Here is a 20,124-nt window from a genome sequence, read left to right on the forward strand (position 1 = left end):
TCTCTCTTAGCCCCATCAGACAATTGATCTGATTAGCTTTGATTGCTTGCAGTGGATCCTATTTTTGCCCCGTGCTTCTTTCCGTCAATTATATGACACAGAACTCATTCCGAGAACAAGAAGCCTTTATCAGTCCTCTGAGTGGATAATGGCAACAGCTCAGTCCCCATGGCGAGGAGCCTCTTCGCACTGCCGACCCCCACCCCACCCAGTGACAGACACAATGAGGGAAATGGCACCGCCAAATCAAATGAAGATGGTGAACTTTTGGTATTTTCTGAAAGGTGGTGACTGGGATGCCTAAGGTGGGAAAATATGGCATTTATTAACAGTCATCAATGGGCTCACATGGCCATTTGACTAAATGAGGACGAAGGAGTAATCAGAGAGGAGGGAATAAAGTTTGTATTTTCCTGATGACGTCTTTAGTGTCGAGGGAATCCTGCTTTAATCTGCAAACAATCCTTTGAGTACACCTTGTGACGAGCTTAAAAGACCAGCCTTATCATTTGACCTTTTAAAAGACCAGCCTTATCATTTGACCTTTTCCAAGCACAGTTGGGTGTTGGAAAAACGTGCCCTTACAGGCCTTGTTAACTGCCACTACAAGGGACACTTTGAAGAGCAGGCCGTAGTTGAATGCATATTGCTTTCTCTCTCTCTGAATGTCTCAGAACTGGCTGCAGTAAAGAGACATTAAACACAGTTTAACACGTTGACAATACTGCAGATGCTTAGTCTCCTCCCTCCATCTGTCTCCCTCTCTAGGTTTAGAGTTTCAAAGCGGTGCTGGTTTGTTATTCATCGCTGCTGTGTGTCTTTCGAGAGAGCTATCTTTTCATGTGCAAGAAGTGACAAGGAGCTGCCCTGGTGAGCGAGGGAACCTGGGGAGGAGAGGAGAGATAGAATCTCTCTCTCTCTCTCTCTCTCTCTGAGATGCGTGGTCCAACACTTGCGGGGGAGAGCCGGTAGAAGAACGACGTTGCCGCAAACTGCTTTAGACATGTCAAACTTCAGGGGTGAGTGGTGTCAACAAGAAAAAGAATACCTTAAAAATAAATAAATAAACTATTCATAGTTGTACTTTTTTTTTTTTTTCTTGTTCAGGTGTAATATTCTACTGCTAGCTTTGAGAAATAATAGATTTTGCAACAATGTCTCTTCTGTTTGCAAGACTTCTACGAAATGTGCGGATTGAGGGAAAATACTAAATTGGGTTCTAAGAATTTTATTTAAGACATGTTAGAGTTCGCAACATGCTTTTCTCAGCCTATTAAATAACCCAAAAGTTGGATACTAATGAAAAAATGTCTAGCTAAATATAAAACATAATATTGAATTATGAACTTCCATAGCAGCCTTGCAGCAAGCTGTGGCAGAATTACAAGTCAAATGGCTAGGAGGTAGCTCCAGGCTCCATCTATCCCCCTTGGCACTATCATACTAATCTACCATTGGCCAGGTTTTCCCACCACCCACCAGTAAGCCTTGGTTGGATGGTGATTGGTGGATGGTGGAAAGCCAGTAATGAATTCAAAGCCCTGCATACTTTTCATCCCCCTCAAACTTTTTCAAAGCATTACACAGGTGATTTTCATGGAAGTAGAGCTACTGAGATGAGATCTATGGTCGGCTCTCACGGGACTGAATCCAAACAAAGGTGCTCTCTTATCCAAAATCTTATCCAAAACAAACAAGTGAACAAATGGTGTGGAAGCCATTGTTCCCACAGCAGCTTCTGAATGGCTGTCTACTGGTGTTCAGTCTCTCACTCAGGTGTGATACAACCCCTTCTGATTCCAAAACACCCGTGTGATTTCACCCTTGACACTACTGACTACAGAGACTGAAAACCCTCCTCAGAGGGACCAGATGTGGTGGGGGCTTAGACAAAGCTTCAGCAACAAAACAGCTCCACTGCATTTTTACCCCACACAATGCTTTCTCAAGTGTTTACCAGTAGGCAGCACAATCATAAGCACAAAGATACATTTCAGCATTAACATAATGCTTGGAAGATGCTGCTTGTATGAAGCCAATCTGAGGAGAGAGAAAAAAAGTGTTATGATGATGTATTTTGAACACTGGAAAGTGTGTTTCAGAGTAAGATGGTGTAGTGGTTAGGGAGGTGGATATGAAGCAGAAATAGTAAGGGCTACTCATGAGTCAAGGTCACAGTAAAAGCAGCATATTAATGGATGATATACAGTGGGGAGAACAAGTATTTGATACACTGCCGATTTTGCAGGTTTTCCTACTTACAAAGCATGTAGAGGTCTGTAATTTTTATCATAGGTACACTTCAACTGTGAGAGACGGAAAATCACATTGTATGATTTTTAAGTAATTAATTTGCATTTTATTCCATGACATAAGTATTTGATACATCAGAAAAGCAGAACTTAATATTTGGTACAGAAACCTTTGTTTGCAATTACAGAGATCATACGTTTCCTGTAGGTTTTGACCAGGTTTGCACACACTGCAGCAGGGATTTTGGCCCACTCCTCCATACAGACCTTCTCCAGATCCTTCAGGTTTCGGGGCTGTCGCTGGGCAATACAGACTTTCAGCTCCCTCCAAAGATTTTCTATTGGGTTCAGGTCTGGAGACTGGCTAGGCCACTCCAGGACCTTGAGATGCTTCTTACGGAGCCACTCCTTAGTTGCCCTGGCTGTGTGTTTCGGGTCGTTGTCATGCTGGAAGACCCAGCCACGACCCATCTTCAATGCTCTTACTGAGGGAAGGAGGGTTGTTGGCCAAGATCTCGCGATACATGGCCCCATCCATCCTCCCCTCAATACGGTGCAGTCGTCCTGTCCCCTTTGCAGAAAAGCATCCCCAAAGAATGATGATGTTTCCACCTCCATGCTTCACGGTTGGGATGGTGTTCTTGGGGTTGTATTCATCCTTCTTCTTCCTCCAAACACGGCGAGTGGAGTTTAGACCAAAAAGCTCTATTTTTGTCTCATCAGACCACATGACCTTCTCCCATTCCTCCTCTGGATCATCCAGATGGTCATTGGCAAACTTCAGACGGGCCTGGACATGCGCTGGCTTGAGCAGGGGGACCTTGCGTGTGTTGCAGGATTTTAATCCATGACGTAGTGTGTTACTAATGGTTTTCTTTGAGACTGTGGTCCCAGCTCTCTTCAGGTCATTGACCAGGTCCTGCCGTGTAGTTCTGGGCTGATCCCTCACCTTCCTCATGATCATTGATGCCCCACGAGGTGAGATCTTGCATGGAGCCCCAGACCAAGGGTGATTGACCGTCATCTTGAACTTCTTCCATTTTCTAATAATTGCGCCATCTCACCAAGCTGTTTGCCTATTGTCCTGTAGCCCATCCCAGCCTTGTGCAGGTCTACAATTTTATCCCTGATGTCCTTACACAGCTCTCTGGTCTTGGCTATTGTGGAGAGGTTGGAGTCTGTTTGATTGAGTGTGTGGACAGGTGTCTTTTATACAGGTAACGATTTCAAACAGGTGCAGTTAATACAGGTAATGAGTGGAGAACAGGAGGGCTTCTTAAAGAAAAACGAACAGGTCTGTGAGAGTCGGAATTCTTACTGGTTGGTAGGTGATCAAATACTTATGTCATGCAATAAAATGCAAATTAATTACTTCAAAATCATACAATGTGATTTTCTGGATTTTAGATTCCGTCTCTCACAGTTGAAGTGTACCTATGATAAAAATTACAGACCTCTACATGCTTTGTAAGTAGGAAAACCTGCAAAATCGGCAGTGTATCAAATACTTGTTCTCCCCAAGGTCAAGGACTCAATTGGTTTCAACTATACTGAACACAAATATAAACGCAACATGTAAAGTGTTGGTCCAATGTTTCATAAACTGAAATAAAAGATCCCAGACATTTTCCATATGCACATAAAGCTTATTTCTCTCAAATGTTGTGCACAAATTTGTTTAGATCCCTGTTAGTGAGCATTTCTCCTTTGCCAACATAATCCATCCACCTGACAGGTGTGGCATATCAAGAAGCTGATTAAACAGCATGATCATTACACAGATGCACCTTGTGCTGGGGACAATAAAAGGCCACTCTAAAATGTGCAGTTGTGTCACACAACACAATGCCACAGATGTCTCATGTTTTGAGGGAGCGTGCAATTGGCATGCTGACTGCAGGAATGTCCACCAGAGCTGTTGCCAGAGCATTGAATGTTCATTTCTCTACCATAAACCACTTCCAAAGTCTTTGGCAGTACATCCAACTGGCCTCACAACCACAGACCATGTGTAACCACGTCAGTCCAGGACCTCCACATCCGGCTTCTTCACCTGTGGGATCGCCTGAGACCAGCTACCTGGAAAGCTGATGAAACTGTGGGTTTGCACAACCAAATAATTTCGGCACAGGGAAGCTCATCTGCGTGCTCGTTGTCCTCACCAGGGTCTTGACGAATGAATCCCGGTTTCAACTGTATCGGGCAGATGGCAGACAGCGTGTATGGCGTCATGTGGGCGAGCGGTTTGCTGAAGTCAACGTTGTGAACAGAGTGCCCCCATGGTGGCGGTGGGGTTATCGTATGGGCAGGCATAAGCTATGGACAACGAACACAATTGCATTTTATCGATGGCAATTTGAATCATAGAGATACCATGACGAGATCCTGAGGCCCATTGTCGTGCCATTTTTTTTAAAAAGGTATCTGTGACCAACAGATGCATGTCTGTATTCCCAGTCAAGGGAATACAGACATGCAGACTATACAGACATGCAGACTATACAGACTCATGTGAAATCCATAGATTAGGGCCTAATGCATTCATTTCAATTGACTGACTTCCTTATATGAACTGTAACTTAGTAAAATCTTTGAAATTGTTGCATGTTGCGTTTATATTTTTGTTCAGTGTAAGTATGATCATATTCTGCCAGTCTTTCTTTTTAGTTATTTTTCGGATGTGACATATCATACCAAGAGAGCAGTCTTTCATGACTTAAGAATTCAAATGGCGTCTGACTGCATTATCATCAACACAAATCAAAGATGCTTTTTTGCCTTTGAAGCAGAGACAGGCCTGAACTACGGGAGATCTCTCGTGTGTCTGGGATGAATGCGGAGTGTGTTTTGTCTACAAACACGTCCATTAGACACGACCTCTGCTCTGTACTGTAGTGTCAACTTAACGCCACTCATTTCACCATTCTTTGATTCTCATTGACCAGGGGGATTAATTCTGATCAGATCATGTTTGTTGTTGTTGTATTTTGTGGTTTGTAGGCTTACTTTGGGGGGGCTGTTAAATGCATGTTTTTGGACACAGACAACCAACAGCAGGTATCGAAGAAAGAATTATAATCAATATCAGGAGCTATAGGTTGTGAGACAGCTGCATCTAGGGTTTCTGTACTACTACGACAAAGCAACAATCTAAAAACATATTTTTCAATCAAACCAAAAAGGGGACTTGCTTACCTCGTTTATCTTTTCCATAGATAACGTTATTGAATAACAAGAAGCATGGAATCGGGGGAGAGATTAGAATTGATCAGTTTAGCTCGTCGTGTTTAGAGAGAACAGAAAAGACAGTGGTAGCAGTAAACAGAAAACGAAACGAAAAGAAAAAGACACTACAATTATTCGCCGTCTCTAACTTTTAGCGGCATTACAAATAGAAAGGTAGAAAACAATAGAAAAACTGTGAAGAGAAGCACTTTCAGATGGAAGGGTGGAGGGGGGGCATCAAGTATTCTGCACTGTATTTTTTTGACTGGCAATAATGTATTATTGCACTTGCAGCCTACATAAGCCCTAAAAATCATCCATCTATATCCATAATGAATTGAGCCCTGAGGAAAGCCCCAAACCACAGGGCCAGGCCCGGACATGGGATATTAAATTATTGATTTGATTCCAGTGTTGTTTAATGTGTTAGTGGGTATAACAAAATAAAGTATACGATGCAAGGGGGGATGGTGGATAGTTCATTACAGGTATATACCAGTGGTGGAAAAAGTACCTAATTGTCATACTTGAGTAAAAGTAAAGATACCTTAATAGAAAATGACTCAAGTAAAAGTGAAAGTCACCCAGTAAAATACTACTTGAGTAAAAGTCTAAAAGTATTTGGTTTTAAATGTACTTAAGTATCAAAAGTAAATGTAATTTCTAAAATCTCAAAAGTAAAAATCATTTCAAATTCCTTATATTAAGCAAACCATACGGCACCATTTCCTTTTTTTACGGATAGCCAGCGGCACGCTCCAACACTCAGACATCATTTACAAATGAAGCATGTGTGTTTAATGAGTCTGCCAGATCAAAGGCAGTAGGGATGACCAGGGATGTTCCCTTGATAAGTGCATGAATGGCACCATTTTCCTGTTCTGCTAAGCATTCAAAATGTAACGAGTACTTTTGGGTGTCAGGGAAAATGTATGGAGTAAAAAGTACATTCTTTTCTTTAGGAATGTAGTGAAGTAAAAGCAAAAGTAAAATAAAGTACAGATACCCCCAGAAACTACTTAAGTAGTACTTTCAAGTATTTTTACTTAAGTACTTTACACTACTGGTAAATACCCTCAGTAGAAAAGGTAGAAATTCCCTAGTGATGGGTTGGAAGGTGAGTGAGGTAGCTTGTGTATACAGTATGTACACACACACAAACACACACACTATGTGAGGGCGAGGGAATAAGGTACTGCTGTGACAGTCGTTAGCTTTGTCATCAGCTTCTGGAGAGAAGTGCTGTTCCCATATAATTCACATATACAGACTCTAGGCAGAGCTGGCAACTCGCAACCGTCTCAGCCATTAACACAGTCTCAGCCTCGGAAATCGGCCCTTAGTGTGTGTGTGTGTGTGTGCTGTAGGATTTTAAAGATTTACAAGGCACATTTTTGAACCAGGGCGGTTGTTTAGCATTGCTAGGTAGCCAAATGGATGCTGTCAATGGGGCAGTAATATCTAAGCAGTGTGGCGTGCAGTCAACAAACTGCAGGAGCCAGAAGAATTCAGTGGTGACAAACATTGGAACGGAAGGAGTGTGTGGGGACACAAAACTGGTGCATTTTGTGCAATAATAGCTAATGAGAAGTTAATTTGCAGAGACAAAAAGTGTAACACCAAAATCAACAAACAATGAATCTAAACAAAAGAAAAAGAAACAGGAAAAAAAAGGAGAAAGAAAGCCAACCAAGGACCCACTGGCTTGGCTGGCTTTAGAGTCTACAGAGACAGACTGACTGGTGAAGTGATATGTGAGCACATTGGTGGTGTGAGGACATTGTGTGTGTGTGTGAGGACATTGGTGGTGTGTGATGACATTGGGTGTGTGTGTGTGTGTGAGGACATTGGTGGTGTGTGAGGACATTGTGGTATGCGAGTACATTGTGTGTGTGTGTGTGTGTGTGTGTGTGTGTGTGTGTGTGTGTGTGTGTGTGTGTGTGTGTGTGGACAGCGTGGTATGCGAGGACATTGTGTGTGTCAGGGCATTGTGATATGTGAGGACATTGTGATATGTGAGGACATTGTGATATGTGAGGACATTTGTGTGTGTGTGAGGATGTGCCATGTGATTGAGGAGAGGGTGGGACCCTACATTAGGCAGGCAGTTGGGGCTCTCACCTCGTACTCCTCCTTGAAGCCGTAGCCCTCGGCACACTTCATCTGGGTGATGTGCTGTAGCAGGTCGGCAACGCGGATGGCCGGGTGGAGCTGACCCGTCTGGTAAGGGGGCACATCCGCCACCTCCCTCTTCTTCTTATAGGAGTGGCTGTGGGACTGGACCAAACTACTGGTGTCACTGGTCATGGTGTGGTTCTCGTCTAGAAACCCAGAGAGGAGGGACGAGGACACACACATACAGACACTGGTCAGGACTGGAGCGACCCACAACCCCGTACAGACATAGAATAGGAAAACACTCTTGACATTATAATGGATGAATACAGGGTCACAATATAAAGTTATTCAATGAGAAAACATGAAATGAAAAGGAGTTACTTATAAACTACTTTGTGCTAAACTAGTTATTACAGTGCTTTAAAACATGGTGAACACAAAATAATGGAGCTCGTATCTTAACAGATGACATGATGGGGCACAATAAATCTATTTACATTGTACGATGAGGGGAAAAAGATTGCTTTATTTCTATTGATGCTACCATAGCCCTCAGTTCTCATAACGCTAGCTTGTGGCTAAGTTCTCAATATAAACTTTTCTATCCACAAAATCGACCAATGGCAAAATGAAGTTGCACAAATGATGGAATGGCGGCGGTGGATGGATGACGTGGGTGCACGATCAAATGAAGTGGGTACCCTGGTCGGTAACTCTGTCTAATGGGAAACCGTTTTTAAAAAATGTCAGAGGCATGACACCCACTTTCAACAAAGTGGGGGGAGGGGTTGTGGAGTGGGGGTGGGACGTCACATAGTCCACTTATGCATGAGGCAACACTGTCCACGGGTGGAGTCGGACCACCATGCTAGCTAATGGCTTCACAGGGGTAAGGGGGGCGTGAGATGCGCTAACACAAGTGCATGCGTGGCAACACAAGATGGGAGAGCAGGCCCCAAGACAAGGCAAGCCCCTATTCAATAGCATGATGCACACACACACACACACCTCCTCACCCCAGAGAATACAGGGCAGACTGGCAACTTACCATTAATGGGCACTTTATTAGAGGATAACAGGTTAAATGTGAAAAAGAGAAGAAGAGAAAGGAAACAGGGTATAAAGTTTAGGCATGAGCACCTGCACAGTTTTCATTTTCTCTAGCTGTTTCTAGGCACCAACATGTTTTTGCCTTTCCAGGAGTCCTGTCCTAACCAACTATTCAGTTCAATTGGACACCTCACAGAAAGCTAGATCTGGGACACTTTAGTTGGGGTTGTGTTAATTTGGTTGGAATCACCTAGAATTGACCATTTCAATGTAAATCAATGCTGACAAAGACATGATTAAGAACAAAAACATTTTGTTTTCTGAATGAATTAAATTTTCGTTTGACATTTGCCAAATCTGTTTAACTAGTAAAAAACATCTCCAGATAACGTTTGAAAACCTCTCTAGAAAACAAGTGGAACCACCAGGTAACCTTCTGTGGTGTTGTAAATGTTGAACGTGAACACAGGGCCCTTATCCGAGGAAACATCTAGAAAATCACTAATGCCATTCTTCCTTGAAACACTGTTGTGTTCAGTATCTCTACTAGCCTGAAGTGTGTACATTTATCTGAAAAAAAACAAAAAACATTTAACTGTATGTTGAAATGTGTCTGTCAAATGTCTACATGTGGTGTTTGTACTTGGACTTTTTCCACATTTTGTTACAGCCTTATTCTAAAATGGAATTTAAAAAAATAATATCCTAAATCTACACACAATACCCCATAACGACAAAGCAAAAACAGATTTTTAGAAAGTTTTGCAACAAGAAATTATTATATATCTGAAATATCACATTTACATAAGTATTCAGACCCTTTACTCGGTACTTTGTTGAAGCACCTTTGGCAGCGATTACAGCCTCGAGTCTTGGGTATGACGCTACAAGCTTGGCACACCTGTATTCGGGGAGTTTCTCCCATTCTTCTCTGCAGATCCTCTCAAGCTGTCAGGTTAGATGGGGAGCATTGCTGCACAGCTATTTTCAGGCCTCTCCAGACATGTTCAATCGGGTTAAAGTCTGGGCTCTGGCTGGGCCACTTAAAGACATTCAGAGACTTATCCCGAAGCAATTCCTGTGTTGTCTTGGCTGTGTGCTTAGGGTCGTTGTCCTGTTGGAAGGAGAACCTTCGCCCCAGTCTGAGGTCCGGAGCACTCTGGAGCAGGTTTTCATCAAGGATCTCTCTGTACTTTGCTCCGTTAATCTTTCCCTCGATCCTGACTAGTCTCCAAGTCCCTGCCGCTGAAAAACATCCACACAGCATGATCCTGCCACCACCATGCTTCACCGTAGGGATGGTGCCAGGTTTCTTCCAGATGTGACGCTTGGCATTCAGGCCAAAGAGTTCAATGTTGGTTTCATCAGACCAGAGAATCTTGTTTCTCATTCTTTCTCATTCATTCTCAAGTCTTTAGGTACCTTTTGGCAAACTCCAAGCAGGCTGTCATGTGCCTTTTACTGAGGAGTGGCTTCCGTCTGGTCACACTACCATAAAGGCCTGATTGGTGGAGTGCTGCAGAGATGGTTGTCCTTCTGGAAGGTTCTCCCATCTCCACAGAGGAACTCTGGAGCTCTGTCAGAGTGACCATTGGGTTCTTGGTCACCTCCCTGACCAAGGCCCTTCTCCCCCGATTGCTCAGTTTGGTCGGGCGGCCAGCTCTAGGAAGAGTGTTGGTGGTTCCAACCTTCTTCCATTTAAGAATGATGGAGGCCACTGAGTTCTTGGGAACCTTTAAAGCTGCAGACATTTTTTGGTACCCTTACCCAGATCTGTGCCTCGACACAATCCTGTCTCGGAGCTCTACGGACAATTCCTTCGACCTCATGGCTTGGTTTTTGCTCTGAAATGCAACGGTGGGACCTTTTATAGACAGGTGTGTGCCTTTCCAAATCATGTCCAATCTATTGAATTTACCACAGGTGGACTCCAATGTTGTAGAAACATCTCAAGGATGATCAATGGAAACAGGATGCACCGGAGCTCAATTTCAAATCTCATAGCAAAGGGTCTGAATACTTATGTAAATAAGGTATTTCTGTTTTACATTTTTTATAAATTTGCAAACATTTATAAAAACCTGTTTTCACTTTGTCATTATGGGGTATTGTGTGTAGATTGATGAGGAAAAACATTAATTTAATCGATTTTAGAATAAGTCTAACGTAATAAAATGTGGAAAAAGTCAAGGGGTCTGAATACTTTCCAAATGCACTGTATGTTGTCTACTGTACCTGGCTGCACAACAAACCTCCTACCAAGACAAAGATATTGAAACGTTTCTCTAAATGAAAGGGGTTGAAACTGACTATTGTTCTGAAGGAGTTTATTAGGGTAGGTTAGGCAATAATTACATTGATATATTAACACAAGTGTGTCATTCCTTAACTTTGCCCAGGAGCTCTCCAATGTTTGCTACTTCTCTACATGTTTGTTGCTATGGCAATGGGAACTACTTTGTCTGTTTGTATGGATATTTTTAGTTTGTTTGCTGTGCCACTCCCCCTCATCCAGTCCACATTATCTGTCCATGCATATGAGAGGTCATAGACATACGTGACGTCACGCGCACGACACGGAATGCGGATGGGATGGAGTGAATTAGCCAACCTCAGCTTGATTAGAAAGAAACAAAACCTTCTGGTCTGACAAAGAAAGAAAAGCAGGCATGTATGGATGTGTGAAAGCCATTATCAGGAAACAAACCAATCCAAATCACTATCTCCATCTCTCTCTGACTCTCTTTCTCGCTCTCCCTCGCTCTCTCTCTCTCTGACTCTCCTTCCCTCAAATGCACAGCACTTGGTCTATTTTGGAGTAGTAAGTCTCAGTTGGTCTATAAGCATAAGGAATACATTGTAGGAAAAAAAAAAAAGAATGTTTTCTCACCCAAGATAGCGGTTGGCACAAAGGGATCTGCCCACAACCCAAAACCAGTGCAGAGTAGGGTGTTAACAAAGAAGAGAGAATATAGCAGTGAATAGGGTGATGTGCTTCCCCCTCCAGGTAAGACAGCAACATTATAGCAGAGCAGTTACAGTTTGTTATCATCAAGCGAGACAAAGAAAACCCCCAATGGAAGAACGGCATCAATAGTTCATTTTTAACAATATAACAATATAACTAAGTCAGTTAAATATAGATCATGTCCAACATTATCCATCGAATATAATATACATACAGATCAATTAAAATCAATCTACCAATATGGCTCAAAATGGTTGTCCCAAATAGGGCGGGAATAGTATGCAAACGCTATAGAGCAATTAAAACTGCAGGCAAAAAGAAAACAGGAACCATTACATTGTTTTTGCAGGCCACCATTAGATCAAACAAACCGTTTATCAAACAAAGGCACAGGCGTCTAGATCGGGATTGGCCATTCGTTAAAGAGGTCAAGTTCAAGGGGTCATTTGGAGGTCAAGGGTCATAAGAGGTCAGAAGGAGTAGAAGCAGAAGGAGTTCAAAGGTGAGGTAGTTTACCTGGGTAGTAGGAGGTGGGTACAGACGTGCTGATTGTGTTAGTCTTCATGGTGAATGATGAGGGAGAGGTGGCAGCTTTTAGCAAGAGAGAGAGAGCACGCAGTAACACAATGGTCAATAAACTTCAGTGGAAGAAGTAATAGTATATTTCTAGAAGATCTGTAGGAATCAAACAATGTATTTGGCTTCCAGTTCTGGCTAAATAAAAGGTTGGCTCAAATTAAAACATAGAATCGGGGAAGCGTGTGTTCACTTCCCTTCCTAAAGCCATTAGCTTCCCGTGCCTAGGATAGGCTTGTAGCTTTTGCATGTCCCCTGACAAAGTCAATTTAACAAGTGGAATAATGTCAAGAAACTAAGATTTTTCACTATTTACTGTTCTGGTTACGCATATGGATACAAGTACTCTAATGCTTTTTAATGACTGTATTTTTGAGTTAGTAACAACAACGGCCTGTGTTCATACAACATATTCAGCCAAATCAATAAAGTTCAGCCGGTTCGTTGATAAAACCGGCACAGTCCACTGAGCGATGGTCGCCATTTTTGTCGGTCGCCATCAGACAGCTGCCATAAGTTGCCTACAGTGACCCTGCTGTTAGTCAAGGATATTGTGATAGACAGCGGGATAAGGTCATGGCTGAATGGCTCTGCCGTCCAATGAGAGCATGTTTATTTATTTATCCCCTATGTTTCCCAGGCCACTCCAATCTGCCCGGCGACACGTCAGCCGGCCCTGTCAGGCAGAAATGGTGTTCCCCTCCTGCAATATTAAACGAGCGCCAAACGATCCAAGACTCATTCACGGTCGTGTTCTCGCTCCTGTCCCCTTTTTCCTTTGACAGACAGATGAGAGGAGCGCGAGGTGGAGAGGGGAGAGAGAAGAAATACCTAGTGACCCTGGCACCTCCTAGCCTTCAGAGTTGAAAGACAGAAAACTATATATATAGATATAAGGAGGTCTAAGAAATATAGAGATTATAATGCTGGAGATCCTCATAATGAAGGGATGTCTTAATGTCTTATAGTTGTGAGGGATGGGGGCATTTGGAAGCGGAGGGGGGGGGGGTTCGGGGGTACAAGGGGGAAATCAGATGGTGATCTGCTGACTCTAATGTCTGGGCCTGGGGACCACCGTTGGTGGGGGGGTTTAGGGGATTGTACCCCAGCCAGGGTCAGCTGTCCCTGGGGTGAGGAGCAATGCCAGAGGGGGTAGAAACATGACAGATGGGGGAGATAGAGGGCGGCAGGTAGCCTAGCGATTAAGAGCATTGGGCCAGTAACCGAAAGCTCGCTGGTTCGAATCCCCGAGCCAACTAGGTGAAAAATCTGTTAATGTGCCCTTGAGCAAGGAACTTAACCCTAATCGCTCCTGTAAATCGGTCTGGATAAGAGCATCTTCTAAATTACAAAAATGTATTTTTTTTAAAAGATCTACGCCTCCCCCCACTCATGTGTCAACATGGGATACCCATAGAGGCAATGGGAGGGAAATAAAAGGCTAGAAATAGGTAAGAAGGGTTTTAAATGGGCTCAGGATCAGAAACAAAGATTAAAGCATTGAAAGCTTTGGAAAATGAAGGGAGTAAGATTTTAATATTTTTTTGAAAATTTAATATGCCATTTAGCAGACGCTTTTATCCAAAGCGACTTACAGTCATGCGTGCATACATTTTTTTTGTGTATGGGTGGTCCTGGGGATCGAACCCACTACCTTGGCGTTACAAGCGCCGTGCTCTACCAGCTGAGCTACAGCTCTGAGACTATCCTTATTTAGACGCTGGATCTGCAAATTATAGTTGAGCTGCTTAATAAGTAAACAAAACTGAAGAAATGTCTAACATGCTTGGGTAGAGGGTTTTTCACATGACTTGATCATTGATAAAACAGAATTTGTTTAGAATTTTAAGAAATTGCTCTAATGTACCAGCGTTACTCCATGTTACCTATAGCCTTTTCACACTATTGTGCCCACCTAAACCAAAATGTGTTACTCTAATATGTTTTTATTTTCACATTGTCCTTTCCACTACGGTTCCAGCAACTAATGTGAACGTGTAACCAGGCCAGCTCAGTACAGCTTGGTTTGGCTGGGTTCAGCTCAGTGTGAAAAGCCCTCCAGACTCCCCAGCCACCCACCCACAATGCCCTGTTGTTGGACACTCACTTCTCCCGTTGAGTGTGTGGCTGTGGGTGTCCATGAAGGAGATGGCCTCGTCACAGTTGGTGCCCTGCTCCGTGTAGCTCTTGTCCATGGAGTTCACCATCACGGTCATCTCCTGACGTGTGCTGCTCAGTGTCTCCTTGCGCTTCTTAGCCAATTTCCTGGTTTTATACCAAACACAATAGAAAGAAGAGACGAAAGGGTCACAGGGGAAAACACTGGAAAGCTAGTGATACAGTAAGCAATACGCTAAATATGTATAGTAATCAAGCCTCATATTGACATGGTCTGGTTCATACCTGGCTCCAACTAAGATTTGTTTTATTTAAAATACTATTATGGATTTCATTGAGCCTGCTATTTGAACCCAGGTCTGCTGTGGTTGTTCTCTTACATCACATCAGGACTTGCTGTGGCTAGCAATTCACGTCTCCTCATGAAATCGAGATGGACAGCAGAGATTAAATCTAGTCTGCATACAAACAGTGCGACAAGGTAGCTACCTTTTTCTGATTCAACCCAGAGGCTACACCGTATATTTTGCTGCCATGTCCCATCTTGTCCACAACGTGGACACAAAGAGTAAACACAGGTCCAGATCCTGACTCTTAGGGCCTTAGGTTGGCCAACTGAGGGAGATTCTAGGAAACAAGGACGCCCTTAAATACCTGCTAATGTACTCTCCTGGGGCCCCATGTCAGCGGTTAGGGCAACAGCCTCGCACATGCACATACACAGAGAGAGAAGGACTATGCAGATTGGATACTTAAAGTCTGCCCAGTCCAGTTCAGCTATGGTTTGTTAGAAAATGGCGGCTGTTGTGTTTTTTCGGCAGGGGTGACACAGGGGCCAAGGGAGGCTTACGCAAAGGGGTTGTCATCCTAGAAAACAGTGCTGTGGTGCGGTTTCAGAATGCTGCAACACGTGTGATAGAGAGCGGGGCAGATCCATAGAAATATAAAATGGCATAAGCCACTCTAGTATTCTATACTCTATGGGCTGATGACTCTCATTGGAGAGAATCGCGAACTCGCTGATGAGGGGCAGATAACCAATAAGAACGTCTGCTTTTCCAACGGCCTCGCCCTTTCCTTTGAGCTGAAAGCTTGCATTGAGTTCATAGCACTTAAGACATACTTTTAAAGTAAAAACATTGGGTTTACAAATGGGAGCCATTTTCCACTTAGCTCTTTTTCCCCTAAAAGCTTAATCAGGCAAAATCGTAGTGTTTCAGAGCGCTCACTCTCTCGCTAATGTTGCTTTTCCTCAGCGCTCCAGCTGTATGGGTCGACAAAGAGCGTGTGTGTGAACGGTGCCTTTGCGAGCGCCCAGCTGGCAGTAACAGAGAGACCTTGGTGAAGCCTTCATTAGGGGCTAGCCACAAGCGCCCATCAGTCCCCCTCTGTGTCGTGATCACTGTGCTTTTATGGGGGGCTGCGAAGGTGCAGTGTATGCCACATTTGCCATGCCAAGGCAGTCAGTGGGGGTGCCAGACATTTTGACAGCCCTAAGATGGCGCTGTGATACCGGGGTCTGTGAAGCTGGCATAGGCCCCTGCGTTCTCTGGCGAGAGCCAACTTTCCACCAAAACACTGTAGCGATGCCAATCCATTCCTGACTAGTCCTCACGAACAACTCCTGAGTGAAAACGCCCTAGCCCAAATAACAACCATCAGTAGCAAATAGCAAAAATCTAAATGGGACGCTGCCCGGGCAACCTGTACCTGAGAATTTCTCATTTGCAGGTGGGTAGTATATGCCTCCGAATCCCATCCAAAGTGTCCATATTCTCCAACCTCTATTTCCAGTGACCAATGTCCATTTGAATGCAGCCATAGGCATTAGTATGCCATCTGACTGCTCGTCTGAATTGGCAGCTCCATTCTGAATTGTCAGATGTACTCTAATCCTTTAGTATCTAAAGTTCTAGAATTTTCGCTCTTGCCCCCACATGTCCTGTATCCACCTTGGACACAACGCACCCTTCACTATAGCACCTAGCTCTCTCCCTGCTCCAGGCTGAACTCCACAGCATTTCTCCAGTTGGATTTCATCAGCCTGATGTGCACTTCTGACATGCAGTACAGCAGACTGGGCTAGGGCGGTCATCTGGAGAGGCCTTCTCTACAGGTGAAGACAGTCTACACTGGACATGGTGGGGGCCTTCAACTCAACGTCTCAGAGCAAGAGTGCTACAGACACTCTGTGAGAGTAAAATGAGTGACAAGCACAATCTCAAGAGACAGGTATTCTATACTAAACAAAAACATGTAAAAAATAGTTGGTCCCATGTTTCAGGAGCTGAAATAAAGGATCCCAGAAATTGTCCATATGCACAAAAAAGCTTATTTCTCAAATGTTGTGTACAAATTTGTTTATATCCCTGATATTGAGCATTTCTCCTTTGCCAAGATAATCCATCCACCTGAACGGTGTGGCATATCAAGAAGCTGATTAAACAGCATGATCATTACACAAGTGCACCATGTGCTGGGGACAATAAAAGGCCACTCTAAATTGTGCAGTTTTGTCACAACACAATGCCACAGATGTCTCAAGTTTTGAGGGAGCGTGCAATTGGCATGCTGACTGTAGAGAATTTGTCATACGTCCAACCGGCTTCACATCCGCAGACCACGTGTAACCACGCCAGCCCAGGACCTCCACATCTGGCTTCTTCACCCGCGGAATCGTCTTGGATCATTTACCCAGACAGGTTTGTACAACTGAAGAATTTCTGCACAAACTGTCAGAAACTGTCTCTTCTGTTGTCCTCATCCTCACCAGGGTATTCACCTTCAGTGGGCAAATGCTCACCTTCGATGGCCACTGGCACACTGGAGAACTGTGCCCTTCACGGATGAATCTCGGTTTCAACTCTACCGGGCAGATGGTATGGCGTTGTGTGAGCGGGCGGTTTGTTGATGTCAACGTTGTGAACAGAGTGTCCCATGGTGGCGGTGGGGTTATGGTATGGGCAAGCATAAGCTACGGACAATGAACACAATTGCATTTTATCGATGGCAATTTGAATGCAGAGATACCGTGAAGAGATTCTGAGGCCCATTGTCGTGCCATTCATCTGCCACCATCACCATGTTTCAGCATGATAATGCACAGCCCCACGTTGCAAGGATCTGTACACAATTCCTGGAAGCTGAAAATGCCTCAGTTCTTCCATGGCCTGCATACTCACCAGACATGTCACCCATTGAGCATGTTTGGGATGCTCTGGATCGACGTGTACGACAGCGTATTCCAGTTCCCGCCAATACCCAGCATCTTCGCACAGCCATTGAAGAGGAGTGGGAAAACATTCCACAGTCCACAATCAACAGCCTGATCAACTCTACGCGAAGGAGATGTGTCACGCTGCATGAGGCAAATGGTGGTCACACCAGATACTGACTGGTTTTCTGATCCACACCCCCTACTTTTTTTAAGGTATCTGTGCATATCTGTATTCCCAGTCATGTGAAATACATAGATTAGGGCCTAATGAATTTATTTCACATTGACTGATTTCCTTATATGAACTGTAACTCAGTGCGTTTATATTTTTGTTCAGTGTAAATAAGGCTGTAAACTCCACAGGCCCTAGTGATCGTGCTTTCTCTTTGAGAGCCAATTCAGCAGAGATCAGATTTATTAACTCTGCTACAGTAGCGAGAAGTCTCAGCATCCAATTCATTGTAATAATTCAAGAGATTTATTATAAAATTAAGCAGACATAGATAACTTCCACAAAATCCAATTGGATGCAAACAGACTCAGCGGACAAGACAATATTGGGCCTGTTTGGTGTCTTAAACGAGAAGGTATTTTAAGTGAATGCAAATTTATATCTGCATTTAATATAATCTGATTTACTACAAAGGGATTCCTGACAGTAATAACACTCTGAAGAAGAGTGCAATATCCCTCGCTTTAACCGCGGGAGCCTAAATATGAGACACTGTGGCACTTTGCAAAAACCAGCTTTGGAATTTACTGTCTCTTGTCGTCATCTAAATCTGCATTTGTCTCAATTGCGAGGCGAGCCTGGGAGGCAGAGATTTGTCACCGAGTGGTCGCGCTCTCCTCTCTCCGTCTCTGCACTTAAGGAACAAATTAAAGTGTCTGGGAAGAGCCTTTTGAAATTACAGAGGGAGATGGTTATCGCAGACTCTATTGAGCCAATTTAGTGCATTCATGTTGCAGAGCGGGAGACAAGTCATACACAGTTTCTTTTAAATTGGAGGCAAAACCCCAAGCACACAAACGCTTCATGGATCACCGGTTAGATGCGAGATAAAAAACAGCCTCAGACAAAGAAAAAAAAACGACACAAAGGAGAGAAAACATTGGAACATTTGTGAAGGGAAGGATTATTATATGGGCCCATCTTATTTGTCGTGGCAGAGAGGATTCTTAGAATTCGGTGAGGCGGAATGTGATTTTCTCAAGGCGGTTAACAGCTTGAGTGTTCAACCTCCACTTAGTGGTGTTCTACCTGCCTGGGGGGGTGGTGCAGGTGGGGGGGAGCGTGGGGTGGTATAATTGTCTTTCCCTTTGTCTTTACTGTGGTAAACACAGCCGCTCAGCCCTTAGACGGCATGCAATCCCTAAAAAGCCGGAGAGAATTACTAGTGGCTAATGGACAGCTATGAGTTAATGAAGCTCTCCCGCCACCGTCGCCAAATCAATCTGCTTGGATTCAATTTCGCAGCCGGCTCGCTCCGTATGGAAGTGCCTGACTCCTCGCTGCCACCAAACATTTATTTGAGGCCCTCGACAGGAAGCTAATAGTTTTAACTGTTCCTCCAAATTTGTTTGCCGTGAAAAGCAACATTTAATGCACGTTGTCATCTCGCTGGGTAATAGGTGATTTAGTATGGGGGTTGGAGGAGAGGGAAGGTGGGTTTCTAGCATGGCTTCCGTCTTGGAGTGCAGGGTGCAATGTGAACAATGGCTACCTGGGGATAGATTAAGTACTGCTCCTACTCTGTAATTGAAGCTTAGTGTTTAATGGTTGGCATTAGGGCCGTGGCGGAGTCGACGCTTGTTTAATTAGGAAGAATGAGAAAAAAACACGAGTTGCTGCAATTTGCGTGTTTTTGTTGACTTCATTTACTTGTTTATTTCTTCTCATTCTCTTTCTTAGTTTTTAATAAAGAGCGCTAATCAGAGGGTGGCAAAGTTAATGACGTGGAATAGAGCAATCCAGACAACATGAATGCTTGGGAGGTGACAAACACTCACAGCCCAAGGTTTCCCCATCTGCATGGAGTCAGGGGACTATAGTGTTACCGTGCCAACAGCAGCAGCAGTGACAGATTGGACAGGAATAACGAAGTACATTCCTCATCTTGAGATAAAGGAGTTTAAAACTTGAGTTTCTCAAGGCAATGCAAAATGGCATTTAGTTTCACTAACCCTGTCCCTATGTTCAAATCCAATTCTTGCTTGGGGACTTTGGCAAATAGGGGAAAGACGCTTCCATCTCCTTTTTCATTTGAGATGCTTGGCGCCTTTCTAAAAGGATCTGTGTTTCATGTACCCACCTGGGAGAGCGGGCGATTGAAACCCTTCCCCAAACAGCTGTGGGATTTGACAAAGCGCGGTGGCGCAGCCCATTTCCCTGCAAATGTCAGGACTCGATCTGTCTCGGGGAGCGGCGGTGGAGAGCGAGCGCAACGGAAATTGAAAATAAATGTGAAAGTGCTCCTCACAGTCTCTCCAATCAGGGAGAGGGACTGATGTGTTGCCCAAGGTGTTGGATCGATGGGTCCCCTGCTTCCGCCAGAGGAGCACAGTGTTGGAGGTTAAGAAATACTTTGAGAGGTTCAGGT

At 44.0% G+C, this 20,124-nt stretch overlaps 1 protein-coding gene across 2 annotated transcripts in view; it reads right to left on the bottom strand.

Moving 5' to 3' along the window:
- LOC121549658 (receptor-type tyrosine-protein phosphatase mu-like) overlaps window positions 1-20,124 on the bottom strand; it is a 294,543-nt gene that overhangs the window by 46,048 nt on the left and 228,371 nt on the right. The window contains exons 11-15 of one of the 2 annotated variants that reach the window (XM_041861450.2): window positions 14,297-14,454; window positions 12,130-12,204; window positions 11,536-11,562; window positions 8,644-8,655; window positions 7,599-7,798 (exon numbers count right to left, since the gene is read on the bottom strand). In XM_041861450.2, coding sequence (XP_041717384.1) covers window positions 7,599-7,798; window positions 8,644-8,655; window positions 11,536-11,562; window positions 12,130-12,204; window positions 14,297-14,454 — 472 coding nt within the window. The remainder of the gene's footprint in view (window positions 1-7,598; window positions 7,799-8,643; window positions 8,656-11,535; window positions 11,563-12,129; window positions 12,205-14,296; window positions 14,455-20,124) is intronic. The other variant, XM_045210375.1, reaches the window with a different exon arrangement.

The sequence above is a fragment of the Coregonus clupeaformis genome, chromosome 34 (genome assembly GCF_020615455.1).
Source record: "Coregonus clupeaformis isolate EN_2021a chromosome 34, ASM2061545v1, whole genome shotgun sequence".
Taxonomy (NCBI): Eukaryota; Metazoa; Chordata; class Actinopteri; order Salmoniformes; family Salmonidae; genus Coregonus; species Coregonus clupeaformis.